Here is an 18367-nt window from a genome sequence, read left to right as displayed (position 1 = left end):
TCCTCAAAAGATTAAAAATAGAGTTTACTATATGATCCAGCAATCCCACTTCTGGGTATACATCCAAAAGAGATGAAAGCAGGATCTTGGAGAAATATTTGCAAACCCATGTTCACAATGGCATTATTCACAATACCCAAGAGATGGAAGCTACCCAGTGATGGATAAACAGAGAAAATGTGGCATCTGCATACAACAAAATATTACTCAGCCTTTAAAAAGAAAGAAATCCTGTCACACAGCACAACAGACAACATGATACATAAAATGTACCAGTCACACAAAGACAAAAACTCTGAGATTCCCCTTGTATGAGGTATCTACTTTAGATACCTGTTTCAAATTTATAGAAACAGAAAATAGAACTATAGTTCCCAGAGGCTGGAGAGAGGAAAATGGGAAGTTGTTCAGTGGGAAAAGAGTCTCAGTTTTACAAGACGAAAAAGTTATAGAGATGCACAAGGTGAATGCTAGTTAACACGATTAAACTGTGCATTTAACAATGGTAAACTTTATGTTTTGCTTTCTTCCTCTTTCTTTCCATTCCCTTTCCCTCTACCCAATCTGTCCCAAACTCAAAATATATGCACTGAATCAACAAAATAGAGGAAGGAAAAACGAGCATTCTGTTCTTCTCCTCCCTTTGCAGTTCTCCACAAGAAGCATTAGTTTTGGTTCAGAGACAGTGAGGGGAAAATTGGAGGGAAGCTCAATTCCAGGCTTCTGATTTGGGGGAACCAGAACATTTCTTCCAATTCAGGTCAAGTTGGCAACTCTACCAGGCAATAGGGAAACGTATCTGAGTACTCAAGATCTTTAAAGCCCAATGAGAAATTAATTTAAATAATAAAATATTACAATACTCTCTCATATTCATAGTTAATATACCAAAACTGATCTCAAAATAAAGGAAAGAAAGAGAGAGGGAGGGAAGAAAGAGGGTGCGAAGGAAGGGGGGGCAGGAAGGAGGCAAAAATAAGAAACAACACATACATATGACATTTTCTTTACTAACCAATGAAACAAAAAATAAAAAAAACATATCTCATAAATGAATAGCTATTCCATTAGAAAATACTTCATTCTACAATCTCTTTCAGCTGCTATTCCATCAATTTCATCAGGTTTTGTTTCTTCATTTCTGTTTGGATGCAAAGTCCCATAATAAACAATAAGAAAAATAATTCCAAGGACCAGACTAAGAGCTATAGTGATACTGATAGGTATAAAATAGTCTGAATTAAAAATAGAGACTGGGCAAACCCAAAGCACAATTAATATCCCCACTGTGACCAGTACCCTTCCAATATAATAACAGAACATTGGATATTTGGTGTTCTGTCCCTTAATATTAAAAAATGTAAAGGTAAGTATGAATCCAACAACAACTCGGTATAAGAATTCCATACTTATAGAAGCACAAAACTGAGTTTGCTTTTTAAATGCCCACAATATCCCTAAAAACCAAAGAAATAACAACAGAAATAATGCAATCTTAACATTTATGAACAAAAGAAGTACAACACTCAGCATCCAAGATAATAATGTAAACAATTTGTAAAAGAGGTATGTGAGTTTAGGACAGAATCCATTAAGGAGATTTTTATCAGGCAAGGATTTTCTTAAAGCTACTTGATAATCAACAGTCGACCAAGAAATAGCACAGCAAGAAACCATGATGGCAGCATCTACAAAACAAAAAATAAAAACATATATTGTTATAGGAATAATAATAGCAATATCAAATTACTATATGCCATACATGCTTTATCTGTATATACGCATGCCCACAAACATGTCAGGTACCTTATATATTCATTTCATCTAATCTTTGAAGTAGATATTAATATTCCCATATTACATATGAAAGAATTGATGCTTAGAGAATACACATATTACTTGACTCAAGTCACACAGCTAGCAAGTTGCAGAGATCTGAAGCTAAATCTGCCTGAGGGTTCCAAAGTTGGTTTACTTAAATGCTATATTAGACTGCTTTATAAAATTTTAAATAAATTCACTGCACAAATCTTATTGAGCAACTTATATAATGAAAACTGCACACTCTAGAAGTTCTCTAAGAGACTACAGTTACAGTCCTAGTCTTTCCAGTCTTTTTGGCTTTGACCTTGGACATATACCTAATTCTCCAAGAGACAGCAAGATGGGGGATGGGGGTAGGAAGGGAAAGAGGAAAAGAGGGATGTTAAACAGAAAATTTAATGTCAGTATAAGGTATCAACAAGCTTAATTTCCAGTTCTATAAGACGAGTCAAATGAGCAAATATATTCTAAAACTTACAAATTTCTATAGGTTTGACATCTCTGTCCCATTTTTTCCCCCAACAAGTAACAGAAAAGTAAGTTCATTACTACTGTAAAAAGGTATGCCATTAGCCCCATTGCCAAAGCTGGAAACTTTAACAGAACTGAAAGCAAAGACATTAGAGAATTAGAATTTAAAGCAGACTACAGAATGCTATTCCTTCCCATTTAGCCTCATTGGAGGTCTATATATTATGATAAAAAGGCAGACTTAAAATAAACTGACCTATTAAAGAGGATTATGATGATTATAAATGCCTTCATCTACCCTCCTGGTTTTAGCATATTCCACTCTGGACCACACAATTAGCTGGACTTTTTTTTTTTCTTCTTTAATTCAAACATATTTTAAAGCATCTCTTTCCCCTAAATTTTGTTTTTTTCTAATTAGTTTTATCTTCTACCAAATACATATATATAACAATTGAACAAATAAACAAAAACAAATTAATACACATATATAACTTAAGTCAGTAAGTACTATAAAACTTATAAGAAAAATACCCTGTTCTACCTGCCTCCTCACTTCCAAGTCACAACCCCCAGAAGAAATCACTATCAATTTCTAGTTTCTCTTCTGACACTTATTGCCGTATTTGCAAATAAAACACACCTATTCTATTTCATAATTTATCTGCTTTAGACAGTGCTTACTGATTTCCTATTTGGAAAGAGGAAAACTTAGCACATATACACATATATGCACATGCTCCTTGCATTTTCCTCTCCCTCCATCTGCTCAACAGAGTAACATCACAATTTTTGGTAAAAGTCTATATTTGGTGTTTATCTTACTATAACTACATAAGTAGAGCTTTTTTTTTTTTACTGCTCAGCCAAGTATTACATTCATTATATTTTCTTTCCTTTAAAACTGCCCATTGCTCCTTTACTTATTTAGTTTTTTATAGCTGTATTAATATTTCTTAGGAAAATCTTCAAATTAATTAATAAAACTCCCCTATATATATATCTATCAGTTCTTATTTTTTTAAGAATATAATCCTCCTGGTCTAAGGTGGTTGTTCCCAAGGTTTGCTTCCTGCCTTCCAAGAACTTCCCTTCACTTCTCTTCGGTGTTGACTTCTGTTTCCTGTTCTCATGTTTGTTTCTCGCTTTATTCTCATGTTTTTACCAAGCATTCTCCAGATATTCCTGAGAGAAGCTTCATCTAAGCAAAAATTTTTAAGACCATGTATGCCTCAAAATGTCTTTACTCTACCTTCAAATTTGATACACAGTTTTGCTAGAAATAGAATTGAGTGTTTAAAAATGTTTTCCGTTAAAATTCTAAAGTCATTGCTCTATAAACTCTAATTTCAAGTACTAGGGTTAAGAATTTCAATGCCATTCAGTTTCTCTATCCTTAAGTAATCTTTTTTTTTCTCTCAAATCTTACAGAAAGTTATCTTTATTCTTGCTTCTCTGAATGTTATAATGATGGGCTTGGTATGCCCATTTTTATTCATGCTTTCAATCTAATAACCCACATCCTTCAGTGATATGCTATTTTATTCTTTGGTGGTTTCACTACAAATCACAATATGCATATCAAATATATCAAAGTTATAAGTTAATGCTCTACCTCAGAGGTGGATTTACAACAATGGTAATGAAGCTTAAATTTCAGGGACTCACACTTGCCCAGGTTCCTTCCAAGCCTAGCAAAACCCTAACAATGTGTTCACTTTGTCATATATTTTTATAAGATTCAGGAAAATAAAACATTTTAATTGAAGTTGATTAAAATTCCTGTCTCTACCCCTACTTACTCTCTCTTACATTTTCCCTTGCTGTATTGAAGTAGTTGTGGGTCATTTTGGAGATCTGGCTAACGGGAAATTGAGTTGAGAATACATTAAGTGTAGGTCTGAGGGACATGTTTATAAGATCTGTTTCAATAATTAAGATTAGTAAGTGACAGAGCTAGAATTCTGTTTGCCTGATTTTAACACTTCACTAGATTGCCATCAACAGGCCTTTGACTATGTAACAGGAAGGCACGATGATCTTGCCTCATCCAGTAGACGTTATTAGTTTGACACTACTTCCCATTTCTTACTAATCTATATGCTCTAACATATTTTTCTTGTAATTTAGCTAATGTAACATTGTATTATACTCTATCCAAACTGAATTCCTTGTCTTTGCCAAACCATGTCTTTGCCTATGTATTTCTCTCAGTCTGAAATGCCCTTGCCCAATTACACATACACAGATCCTTATTAATTTCTTTTTGATTTGAAATTATTGACACCGGTGAAGAAAACCTAAGACTCAATATTTACTGAGACATCAACAATAAACTAATGTTGTCAATTCACACAATATTTAAAATTAGTTACTTCATCTAAAAAAATTTTATATACTCTGATATTATAGCACATTATTGACAAAATTGCCAGGGTTTTTCCCAAATTTAACAAAATCAAAAAACTATGCATATTATTAATAATCTGTGACATTGAATGAAGCTTTTCTAAGTTAAAATAAAAAACAAATTTCAATCAACTATGCTAAAAATCGGATTGAAATTTTCTATTCTCTCCATAAATATTATAAAATGATTATCAAATCAAGTCAGTCAGAGAGTACATGCCAAAAAATTTAGAAGAGTATCAAAATAATAAAAACATATTACTGTTTTCTCTCTTGTGAAATTTATAGTATTTGTCACCTTTCTTATATCTGTAATTTACTACAATTTATTTTATTTTTTAAAAATGTTTACTTTCGGGGCTCCTGGGTGGCTCAGTCGGTTGAGCGGCCGACTTTGGCTCAGGTCGTGATCTCGCGGTCCGTGAGTTCGAGCCCCACGTCGGGCTCTGTGCTGACAGCTCAGAGCCTGGGGCCTGTTTTGGATTCTGTGTCTCCCTCTCTCTCTGACCCTCCCCTGTTCATGCTCTGTCTCTGTCTCAAAAATAAATAAACGTTAAAAAAAAATTTTTTTAAATGTCTACTTTCATACCTTTTATGGACTGAACTGCGGTCCTCCAAAATTCATATGGTGAAGCCCTAACCCTCAGTGTGACTCTGTTTTGAGATAGTGCCTTAAAGAGGTAATGAAGATTAAATGAGGTCACATGGGCATGACTCAAATCTGATAGGACTAGTGTCCCTATAAGAAGAAGAAGAGACACCAGAGAACCTTCTCCACACACAGAGGAAAGGCCATGTGAGGACACAGCAAGAAGGTGGCCATCTGCAACCCAAAGAGAGAGCCCTTACCAGAAACCAAATGGCACCTTGATCTTAGACTTCCTGTCTCCAGAACTATAAAAAAATATATATATTTCTGATGGTTAAGCTGTGAAATTCTATTATGGAAGCCTACACAGACTAACACAATACCTAATTTGTTTACATATTACATTCTTTTTCTTAAATAGGGTCTTTCTAAATGTTTTAGCTTTACACTTCAAAAAACCCAGATCTACCTTTGCTTTACCTTTTTTTCTGGACTACACAAGGAACTTAAAACACTTTAGCTCATTATCTTTTACCGGACTTACACATTTTTGCTGTTTTATACTTTCATTCTATCTTTTTCTTAACCACATAGTATTATTTTCCTTTTATACAATCTTCATGTTGATTTACCCACATATTTACTATTTTCTTTCCTCTTTATTCCTTCTTGCATTTCAGAACACCTCCATTCTGTATGAAGTACATTCTTTGGAATTTCCTTTAGTGGGGATATGCTAAGGTATGAATTTCTTTCTACTTAGTTGCTTGTGAGATAAAGGGCTTCCTGAATCTGTAGGTAAGTGACTCTCATCAGTTCTGAAATTTTTTCAGCCATTAACTTCTCAAATATTGCCTCTGTTCCATTCTTTCTCTTTCCTTCCCAGACTCTGTTCAGATGTATATTAGACCTTCTCATCTCTTCTTCCATGTCTCTTAATATCTCTTACATATTTCCCATCTCTTTGTCTCTGTAAACTATAATCTGGATAATTTCTTCTGATCTAGCTTTGACTCACTAATTGTCGATACAGTTGTGTCTTATCTGCTAAGTTTTCATTTTCAATTCTTAAAATTTTTAATTCTCAAAAATTCTGCTCTTTTGTCAAATACACAATTCATTTTTTTTTATTTTTTTAATGTTTATTTTTGAGAGAGACAGAGACAGAACATGAACAGGGGAGGGACAGAGAGAGAGAGGGACACAGAATCCGAAGCAGGCTCCAGGATCTGAGCTGTCATCACAGAGCCTGACATGGGGCTCAAACCCACAGACTGGGAGATCATGACGTGAGCCGAAGTCAGACACTTAACCGACTGAGCTACCCAGGCACCCCTACACAATTCATTTTTTATAGCTTCCTATTCCATATTTTCAAGTTCATCATTTACCTCTTTCAACATAATAGGATGTATGTCATACATACTTGGCAACCATTAATTTCCAATATCTAAAGCCTTACTACATACATTTTTTTCTATTTCCGCTGATTCTTACTCATGATGCCTTATTCCTTCTGGTGCTATAAAATATTGTAAAACATTCATTCTCCTTGGAAAACTGTGAAAATTATTTGATGCCTAAGAGAAAGTGAATTCCTCCAGGGAGGATTTATACTTGTTTGTGCTAGACAGGGTCACTATCAGTCTGGAACCACTTTAACCTATATTCATAGGTTATAGGCTTTTATTGGTTTGTTTTGGGGGGGTTTTTTGTCTTGTTTTGTTTTTTGGACTAACCAAAGGTGAGAATTTTGATTGCACAATTGTTACAGTGTGATGTTTACCTTCTCTACTTGGCACCAGGCAATATTCCTTGCTGTCTCTTCAAAGTAGAGAGGGAGGTAAGTAACTTCACACTTTTATCTTGAGGGGGGTACCTTTTGGAGTACCAGTTTTACAGATTAGAATTTTCTACCAGATGTCCTTCCCTTGTGAGGACTCTGAGTTTTGTCTTCAGTCTTCCACACACTGGAAGCTATTGAAACTGAATCTATTATTTATAGGTTTGGTTAAAACCTCCAGGTATGCCTTCAAAGTCTTACTTAACCCTGCTGTGTTCCCACTTTCACATATTTTGGCTTGTGGTATCAGATTGTTTTATGGTTTTAGGAAGGCTTTTTAAAATATTTATCCAATTGTTTTACATATTTTCAGAGAGAGGATTAATTCAAGTAATTTAGCCTTTCAGTGGTAGGGTTTATTTAAATAATCTGAGTTTTCCATCTGCTTTCCATCTTCTAAACATTTGTTGATATTTCTAATCTGCTATTCTACTCTGCATTCTCTTTGTCCTTGTGGGTTTATATTGTTTTTACTCCTTTACTCTCCTTTTTAGTATAATTTCAGGAAAGTGCAAAGATAAAGAATATGTTCAGTCTTCTGAAGTACTTCTATATATAACCTGATTATTTTTTACATTTTGAATTATTCTTCCTGATTGTCAAAACAATATGTGATTTCTGCAGAGAATTTTTAAATTCAGAAAAGTATAAAGAAGATGAAATAAAATCACTCATAATCCTACTACCCAGAAGCAGCCACAGTTAACATTTTTGCATATTTTCTTCCAGACATTTTTATATAATGATTTCTTTGTATCCTTAAAAGTATGCTGATAGAAAATTTCATAAACTGCTTTTTGCCTAAATTTTATTTTAGAATTACTTTCTTGTCATCAAAAGTTATCTGTAAGTACTATTTCTAGTGGCTATATCATTTTTTATACTAACAGTCTACAATAATTTATTTACTAATTCCACTGTTAGCCAATTAGGTTTCTCATTTTTTGCTATTTTTTACTAACACCTCAACTTCTTACTTCATGAAGAAACTAAAGGATGAGGATAGAACCATAACATAGAGCTAGCTGTCATTGGAACCCATTGCTAGTCTGGATGCTGTGTACTACTCAAAATCATCAGAAGATCCACCATAATATAGGCTGTAATTCTAAAGGTTGATCTTCCAGCTTCAGGAACTATATGATATAGAACTTTTAAGCCCAAGCCCACAAAGTCTTTGTATCACAAGGAATAAAATGTCTCATAAGTAGGTTCTCTTCAATCTCTTACTATCAAAGTAAAGGTAAAAACATTAAAAAGGGCTGCAGTCTAGAGGTTTATGGGAAACCAGAAACAGGAAGCCTGGGAGAATGAACTGATCTCATGGGTGACTCTACCACAAAGAGAACTCCAGGGAAGATGATAATCTGTTCCTCTGAGATGAATCCATGTCTGCACAGAACAATAGTCATTATTGAAAACTGGGTCTATTATTTAGCAAGTAGGTTTTTTTAATATCTAAATTAAATACCTAAAAAGGGGTTTTTTTAATGGAAATACCGAATTCTGGAAATTCCCAGAAGTTACCCTATGAATAAACTTCACACATGCAAAATGATGACTACGTAAGATTACTCATTGTAATTTTACAATAGTAAAATATTAGAAACAACCTAAATTAATGTAAATATGGGACTTGTTAAATAACTCATTGTACATCCATAATTTGTAATCCTATACAGATAATAAAAATGAATGAGGGAGCTCTTGCTGTACAGATATGGATAGATTTCCAACACATACTGTTAAGTTCAAAAAGCAAAGACAGTTTTTATGTTTACCATTTCTGTAAAAGAAACAATAGGAAAAAAGGATATAGGCTTTTTAAAAATTTTTCTGAAAGAATCATCAAAAAATTGACAATAATAGTTTCCTTTCTGGGCAGATGAAGAGAAGGAATGGGAATAAGGGAGAGAGAGACTATGTCTTCATATACTTTTTGATATTTCCACAATGTACTTCTTTTCAAAAAAAAAAGAATAATTCTAAAAAGAAAAAATGTAAGAAAAATTCTAAAACCTGCCAAAGAGCTGTGTAGTTGACACAAGATCTCAGTGTATTCATTTAACATAGGGTGTGAGGAAAGACTTACACTGAGTGAAATTTGCTTGACCATGTTCCAGAAGGGTGTAGAGCTGCAAAACAAGCTGTGGGCAGCCTTCCAGGTAGGTCTCAAACAGCCTGAGCATGCTCAAATCAGTCATTCTATCTATAACTTCTTTATGCTGATCAATTTGTTCTTCCATGAAGTTATCAGTTTTGCTGCTGTATTTGAAAGCCACATGATAACCTTTTTTCAAGGCAAACCAATACCTGTAAACACAAACATTTATCTCCAGTAATATATTCTTTTTTTTTTAATTTTTTTTAACGTTTATTTTTGAGACAGAGAGAGACAGAGTATGAATGGGGGAGGGGCAGAGAAAGAGGGAGAGACAGAATCAGAAGCAGGCTCCAGGCTCTGAGCCATCAGCCCAGAGCCTGACGCGGGGCTCGAACTCACGAACCGTGAGATCGTGACCCGAGCCGAAGTCGGAAGCTCAACCGACTGAGCCATCCAGGCGCCCCTCCAGTAATATATTCTTTATAAATGTATGTTAATATACATAATAATTTTGGAAAAGGTAACATGTTTAAGTATAGAATTTTCATACAAACTTTGTCTACTACAAAATTTCTTTCAATTCTGAATATTTCATAGTGGCTATATTGAGATTCAGACTCCATAAACTTTAATTGCATGTTTGATTTGTAGTTGTATGCTAGCACACATGCTAAGCATACATGATCTCAATTCATCTTCACAGTAATTAGAGGAAATGAGTAGGTATTATTCCATTTTCACAGATGAGAAATCTATGGCTGAGAATGTTAGAGTGATTCACTGAAAGTTATGCAGAGCATAAGAGGCAGACATAGACTCCAAACGTAGATCTTAAGATTCCTAGTCTTAACCACTACTTTCTGAAAGACAAATCGCAATTTTCAATTCATGCGATTTATCTTAACTACAAGACAGATACATGGTTTTATGATAATGTCAAGGTTGAAGATAAGACTGAACCTAGCAAACAATTACTCAATATCTGCAAAGTGCTACGCTCTTTGACCACTACCATCCTAGAAAATATGTAATTTCTCAAAGACTTTTAAAACATTCTTGCTCAAGCTCTTCTTTTTAAAGAATTTTAAAATGAACATGATTTTTCACCATGCAAGTAAAACTAATAACAAAACATATCGAGACACTTATTTAGAAGAAATCTGGAGCTAGCAACAAGGCAACCAGGATTCTAGCCCAAAGCTTATCAAAACTCTTTATCTATTCCTCAGTTTCCTCATATATAAAATAAGGGCAGTGATATATACCTTCTTTCAACCTGCCTCTTCTGTCAATTTTTCCCATTTCAGTAAATGGTACCAACATTTACCATGCTGCTCAGACCAAAAACATGGAAATAATTTCTAACTCCTTTCTTTTTCTCACAACCTAAAAAAATTCCTCACCAGGTTCTCTTGGTTCTTGGTTCTAACTTCAAATATATCCAAATCTAAACACATCATCACTTCCACCGCTTCAATCCTAGTTTAAGCAGCCAACATCTCCAGTCTGTATTACTTCAATAGTTTCATAACTGGGCTCTCTGATTCTATTGCTCCCAATGCATTCTACTCCCTAGATAGCATCTAGGTTGAACCTGTTAAACATAGTTCTGATGTCACTCTGCTCAAAATGTTCCAATGATTTCCATCAAACTTAGAAAAAAAACAAAGTCTTACCACTTTTTACATACCCTTCATAATCTGCCTCACATGCATTACTCCCGCTACCTTTCCATCATATTTTTCTCACACTTTTGGTATTCTCTTCTTGCTATTTTTTCCAATTTAAAGGCTTTATCTTTGCTACCCGCCTCTGCCTGGAACTCTTCTGGGTAAAATGTGGCAGACGCTGCTCCAGGAAGTTCTACACACGTGTGGCACCATCTCCTGTCAACACCCATGGGAGGTCATGCCCGACCTCTACTTCTACAGAGATCTTGAGGAAACTGGAAAAAAGAAGCAGGCTACTGCTGAAAAGGATGTGACCAAAGAGAAATTTTAGGGTGAATGGACTGCTCCAGCTCCTGAGTTCACTGCCACTCAACTTGAAGTCGCAAAATGGTCTCAAAATCTCAGGTGCCCTCAGTGAGGTCAGAGAGGTCTTTTCCTGCTTTCTCCTCTAGGGTTTTGATGGTTTCCTGTCTCACATTCAAGTCCTTTATCCATTTTGAGTTAATTTTTGTGAATGGTGTAAGAAAGTGGTCTAGTTTCATTCTTCTGCATGTTGCTGTCCAGTTCTCCCAGCACCATTTGTTAAAGAGACTGTCTTTTTTGCATTGAATATTCTTTCCTGCTTTGTCAAAGATTAGTCGGCCATACTTTTGTGGGTCTAGTTCTGGGGTTTCTATTCTATTCCATTGATCTATGTAGACACTCTTTTTTAATAAATTTTTTTAGTGTTTATTTTTTAGAGAGAGAGAGAGAGACATAGCACAAGCGGGGGAGGGGCAGAGAAAGAGGGTGACACAGAATCTGAAGCAGGCTCCAGGCTCTGAGCTGTCAGCACAGAGCCCAACACAGGGCTCAAACTCACAAGCCATGAGATCATGACCTGAGCCGAAGTCAGACGTTTAACTGACTGAGCCACACAGCCATCTCACAATAGACACTCTCTAAACATAAATATACAAATAGTTTGAAAGAAAATTAGAAAAAAGTAGTTGGTAGGGTTATATTAATATCTCAGACAAAAGAGACCTCAGATCAAGGGTTATTACCAGGGAAAAAGAGGGTCATGTCAAAACGATGTAAGAATAAATTCTTCATGAAGACATCTGTGTGTACCTAATATTGGAGCTTTAAATACCTGAAGCAAAAATTATCAAAAATAAAGGGAGAAAAAGACAAATTCATAATCTTAGTTGAGGATTTTAACATGCATCTCTCAGTAACTGAAAGAAAAATGCAAAAAGAAAAAAATCAATAAGCATACTGAAGATTTTAATAACACTATCAGCCTAAATGACCTAATTTACATGCATAGAACACTGCACCCAACAATAGCAAATTATAAATTCGTTTCAAATGCACATGGACTATTCACCAAGTTAGACTATGCGCTGAGCCTTAGAAGAAGTCTCAATAAATTTGAGAAGGTTGAATCATACAAAGTATGATTAAATGAGAGATCATCAACAATAAAATATCTAGGAAAATCCCCAAATATTTAGAGTTTGAGGTAAAAGATCCAGATCCTAAAGTTTCATAAATATTGCAACCTAGGACATTTGAACATTACTAAAGGACATGTCTCTAAAGAGTTTCAGATAGAAAATAAATAAGAAAGAGGGTTCAACAATTTAATGCCCATTTGAGAAACTCTATAAAGAAGGGTGTAGGGATCTGTGGGAAGGAAGAGACTCATCACCTACTGTATTCTGTTTTATACAATTTGAACTTTTTTTTACAATGTATTCAAAAGGAGCAAAAATAAATTCCATATTTTAAATAATTCAAATGTCTTTCATGTATCTATCAAAGGGAAAGTCTCCTTTGACAAAGAAAAAGGTTTTATCACAAATCATACATAAAATGGAAATGCGAAAGGGTCATCTAATTTATATTCTGAAAAGTGAAACATTTTTTCCACAGACCCCTGAGCAATAACAGCATACTTACTAACAACAGGCACTTATATCTAATAAATAATTCATGTTGATATTCCTTGTCTTTCATCTACCAACACAAACTCAATTTAGCTATCCTATAAGGAAATGAATCCATAATTCAGTATGTCTCAATTTTTTCTCTACTTAGTCTGGACAAACCCCGGGATAATTTGCCCATTTTTACTGTTTTAATTTTTGCTTATTTCTATTTGTCTCAGTATTCTGCCACTTCTTACACTAACTAAAACACAAAGAAAAAGAAAGACAAAAAGAAGGAAGAGTTTTTGTTTACCTAGCTGGCAGGCATTTTTCACTAAGAGCCAATCTAATTCAACTTTTTCTTTTCTTCTTTTGTTTAATTCTTTGAGCAGGCAAAATACATAATTCAAAAATCAAAAAATACAAAAAGTTATTCACTGAAAAAACTTCTTCCCACTCCTCTGGCCCAACTACCCAGTTTTTACCCTCCCCTATGACCACAAGAATTCACTGTTACTGGTTTCAGGCATACCTTTCTAGAGTTTGTTAATGTATATGCAAGCAAAAACAAGCATATAAGCCTTTCACCACCTTCTTTTACACAGATTGTATCATATCATACTTACTGCCTGCACCTTGCCTTTTCACTTAAAAATATATCTTAGAGGCACCCGGGTGGCTCAGTAGGTTGAGCATCCAACTTTGGTTCAGGTCATGAACTCATAGGTCATGGGTTTGAGCCTCGCGTCGGGCTCTGTGATAATGGCTTTAAGCCTGGAGCCTGCTTCAGATTCTGTGTCTCCCTCTCTTTCTGCCCCTCCCCTGCTCTCTCTCTCTCTCTCTCTCTCTCTCTCTAACTCTCTCTCTCAAAAATAAGTAAACATCAAAAAAAAAAAAAATATATATATATATATATACATATACACATGCACACATGTATATCTTAGTCTTCAACAAATGGTACTGGGAAAACTGGACAGCAACATGCAAAAGAATGAAACTGGACCACTTTGATACACCACACACAAAAATAAATTCAAAATGGATGAAAGACCTAAATGTGAGACCAGAAACCATCAAAATTCTAGGTGGTAACCTCTTTGACATCAGCCATAGCAACTGCTTTCTAGATATGTCTCCATAGGCAAGGGAAACAAAAGCAAAAATAAACTATTGAGACCTCATTAAAAAAAAAAAGCTTCTGCACAGTGAAGAAACAAATCAACAAAACTAAAAGGCAACCTACAGAATGGGAGAAGATATTTGCAAATGACATATCTGATAAAGGGTCAGTAACCAAAACATATAAAGAACTTATCAAAATCAACATGCCAAAAAACAAATAATCCAGTTAAAAAATGGGCAGAAGACATGAAAAAACATTTTTTCCAAAGAAAATGTACAGATGGCTAACAGACACATGAAAAGATGCTCCACATCACTCATCATCAGGAAAATACAAATCAAAACCACAATGAGATACCACCTCACACCTGTCAGAATGGCTAACAACTCAGGCAACAACAGATGTTGGTGAGGCTGAAGAGAAGAGGATCTCTTTTGCACTGCTGGTGGGAAGGCAAACTGGTGCAGCCACTCTGGAAAACAGTATGGAGGTTCCTCAAAAAGTTAAAAATGGAACTACCCTATGATCCATTAGTTGCACTACTAGGTATTTACCCAAATGATACAAGATACTGATTTGAAGGGATACATGCACCCCAATGTTTATAGCAGCATTATTAACAACAGCCAAACAATGGAAAGAGCCCAAAGGTCCACTGACTGATGAATGGATAAAAAAAAAATGTGGTGTGTGTCTGGGGTGCGACACACACAGACACACACACACACAATGGGATATTACAAAGCCACAAAAACAATGAAAACTTGCCATTTGCAATGACATGGATGGAGAGGATTACGCTTACCTAGAGAGTATTATGCTAAGTGAAATGAGCTAGAGAAAGACAAATATCATATGATTTCACTCATATAGAATTTAAAAAACAAAACAAATAAACATATGAGGGGAAAAAAAGAGACGCAAACCAAGAAACAAACTATTAACTATAGGGAACAAACTGATGGTTACTGGAGGTAAGGTGGGAGGGGGGGCATGGGTTAAATAGGTGATGGGTATTAAGGAGGGCACTTGTAATGAGCGCCAAGTGATGTAGGTGAGTGATTAGTCACTAAATTCTACACCTGAAACTAGTATTACACTGTATGTTAACTAGATGGAATTTAAATAAAAACTCAGAAAAAATACATCTTGGAGATCTTTTCATTTCAGTACATAAAGTACTTAACATTCTTTGTAATAGCTATGAAGTACCCCATTGCCTTGGATATACCATAAACTCTCCCAACAGACATTTATTGAAACTGTTTCTATCATTCGCCTTTTACAAAAAAAAAAAAATCTATGACTGAAAATTGTGTTCATATGTGTCATTTTACATGTATGTAGGTATGATAAATTCCCAGAAGAGGAACTTCTGGCCAAAAGGTATATATATACATTTGAAATATAATCAAATTGCCTTCACAGGGATTGTACCAATCCATTCTCCCATCAACGAAATATGAGAGTACCTGTTTTCCCATGCCTTTCCAAGAGAGTATATTACCACTTGGATTTTTGCCAATCTGGTAAGTGACAAACATCTCAGTGAACTTTTAGTTGGCATTTTTAAATTATGAACAAGGCACAGCACCTTTCACATAATTTAAGAGCCACCTGCATTTCCTTTTTTTATGAAGTATCTTATTCTTTTCGCATTTTTCTATTGGAAATTCCCATTTTATACAGGCAACATAATGGCAATAAATTCATATCTTTCAGTACTCACTCTAAATGTCAATGGACTAAATGCCCCAATCAAAAGACACAGGATAACAGAATGTATAAGAAAACAAGATCCATCTATATGCTGTTTATAGGAGACCCATTTTAAACCTAAACAAACCTGCAGATTGAATGTAAGGGGATGGAGAACCATCTATCATGCTAATGGTTGCCAAAAGAAAGCTGGAGTAGCAACACTTATATCAGACAACATAGATTTTTAAATAAATATTGTAACAAGAGATGAAAAAGGGCATTATATCATAATTAAGGGGTCTATCAACAGGATCTAACAACTGTAAACATTTATGCTCCAAACATGAAAGCTCCCAAATATATAAATCAATTAATCACAAACATACAGAAACTCATTAATAATACTATAATAGTAGGGAAATTCAACACCCTACTCACAGTAATGGACAGATCATCTAAACAGAAAATCAACAAGGAAACAATGGCTTTGAATGACTGGACTGGATGGATTTAACAGATATATACAGAACATTTCATCCTAAAGCAGAATACAAAGTCTTCTTCAGTGCACATGGAACATTCTCCAGAACAGATCATATACTAGGACACAAATCAGCCCTCAAAAGTACAAAAAGATCAAGATCATACTGTGCATATTTTCAGACCACAATGCTATGAAACTCAAAATCAACCACAAGAAAAAATCTGGAAAGATAACAAATACTTGGAGACTAAAGAATATCCTACTAAAGAATGAATGGGCTAAGACGTTAAAGAGGAAATTAAAAGTACATGGAAGCCAATGAATATGATAACACCACAGCCCAAAACCTCTGGGACACAGCAAAGGCAGTCATAAGAGGGAAGTGTATAGCAATCCAGGCCCTCCTAAAGAAGGAAGAATGATCTCACACACACAACCTAACCTTACACCTTAAAGAGCTGGAAAAAGAACAGCAAATAAACCCCAAAACCAACAGAAGACAGGAAATACTAAAGATTAGAGCAGAAATTGATGCTAGTGAAACCAAAAAAGCAGTAGAACAGATAAATGAAACCAGGAGCTGGTTCTTTGAAAGAACTAACAAAATTGATAAACCCCTAGCCAGTTTGATCAAAAAAAAAAAGGGAAATGACCCGAATAAATAAAATAAAAAATGAAAGAGGAGAGATCACAACCAACACTGCAGAAACACAATAAGAGAATATTAAGAGCAATTATATGCCAATAAATTGAACAATCTGGAAGAAATGGACAAATTCCTAGAAACATATATATTACCAAAACTGAAACAGGAAGAAATAGAGAATTTGAACAGACCAATAACCAGTAAAGAAACTGAATTAGTAATCAAAATCTCCCAAAAAACAAGAGTCCAGGGCTGGATGGCTTTCCACGGGAATTCTACCAAACATTTAAACAAGAGTTAACTCCTATTCTTTTGAAGCTCTTCCAAAAAATAATGGAAGGAATATAATAATGGAAGGATAATAATGGAAGGAAAACTTCCAAACTCATTCCACGAGGCCAGCATTAACTTAGTCCCAAAACCAAAGACCCCACTGAAAAGGAGAACTACAGACCAATTTCCCTGATGAACATGGATGCAAAAATTCCCAACAAGATACTAGCCAACCAGATCCTACAATGTATTAAAAGAATTATTCACCATGATCAAGTGGGATTTACAGCTGGGATGCAGGGCTGATTCAATACCCATAAAACAATCAATATGATACATCACATCAATAAAATAAAGGACATGCACCACATGATCCTCTCAATAGATACAGAGAAAGCACTTGACAAAATACAGCATCCTTTCCTAATAAAAACCCTCAAGAAAGTAGGGATAAAATTATCATACCTCAAGATCATGGAAGTCATATATGAAAAACCCACCGCTAATATCATCTTCAATGGGGAAAAACTGAGAGCCTCCCCCTTGAGGTCAGGAACATAACAGGGATGTCAACTCTTGCCACTGTTATTCAACATAGTATTGGAAGTCCTAGCCTCAGCAATCAGACAACACAAAGGAATAAAAGTCATCAAAAACGACAAGGAGGAATTCAAACTTTCACTCTTTGCAGACGACATGAAACTCTATGTGGAAAACCCAAAAGATTTCACCAAAAAACTGCTAGAACTGATGCATGAATTCAGCAAAGTTGCAGGATATAAAATCAATGCAAAGAAATTGATTGCATTTCTATACACCAGTAATGAAGCAGCAGAAAGGGAAATCAAGGAATTGATCCCATTTACAATTGCACCAAAAACCATAAAATACCGAGGAATAAACCTAACCAAAAAGATGAAAAACCTATAAATTGAAAACTATAGAAAGCTTATGAAAGAAACTGAAGAGGACACAAAAAAAATGGAAAAAGATTCCATGCTCCTGGATAGGAAGAACAAACATCATTAAAATGTCAAAACTACCCAAAGCAATCTACATATTCAATGCAATCCCTATCAAAATAACACCAGCATTCTTCACATTCTTCACAGAGCTAGAACAATCCTGAAATTTGTATGGAAACACAAAAGACCTTGAATAGCCAAAGCAATCCTGAAAAAGAAAATCAAAGCTGGAGGCATCATAATTCCATACATCAAGCTTATCACAAAGCTGTAATCATCAAGATAGTATGGTACTGGCACAAAAACGGACACTCAGATCAATGGAACAGAACAGAGAACCCAGAAA

General features: G+C 34.9%; 1 protein-coding gene across 3 annotated transcripts in view; it reads right to left on the bottom strand.

Moving 5' to 3' along the window:
* Positions 1-990: 990 nt before the first annotated feature.
* The window catches only part of XKR9 (XK related 9), a 37999-nt gene continuing 20622 nt past the window's right edge, over positions 991-18367 (bottom strand). For 2 of the 3 annotated variants that reach the window (XM_045050267.1, XM_023248677.2), the window contains 2 exons: positions 9229-9449; positions 991-1688 (listed from right to left, as the gene is read on the bottom strand). In XM_045050267.1, the coding sequence (XP_044906202.1) occupies positions 1060-1688; positions 9229-9449 (850 nt within the window). In that variant the 3' untranslated portion in view covers positions 991-1059. Of the gene's footprint in view, positions 1689-9228; positions 9450-11956; positions 13569-18367 lie in introns of those variants that run through there. The other variant, XM_019822776.3, reaches the window with a different exon arrangement.

Source organism: Felis catus, chromosome F2 (genome assembly GCF_018350175.1).
Source record: "Felis catus isolate Fca126 chromosome F2, F.catus_Fca126_mat1.0, whole genome shotgun sequence".
NCBI lineage: Eukaryota > Metazoa > Chordata > Mammalia > Carnivora > Felidae > Felis > Felis catus.
Note: the sequence above shows the minus strand (reverse complement) of the source record. Positions and strands in the feature narration are given on the sequence as shown.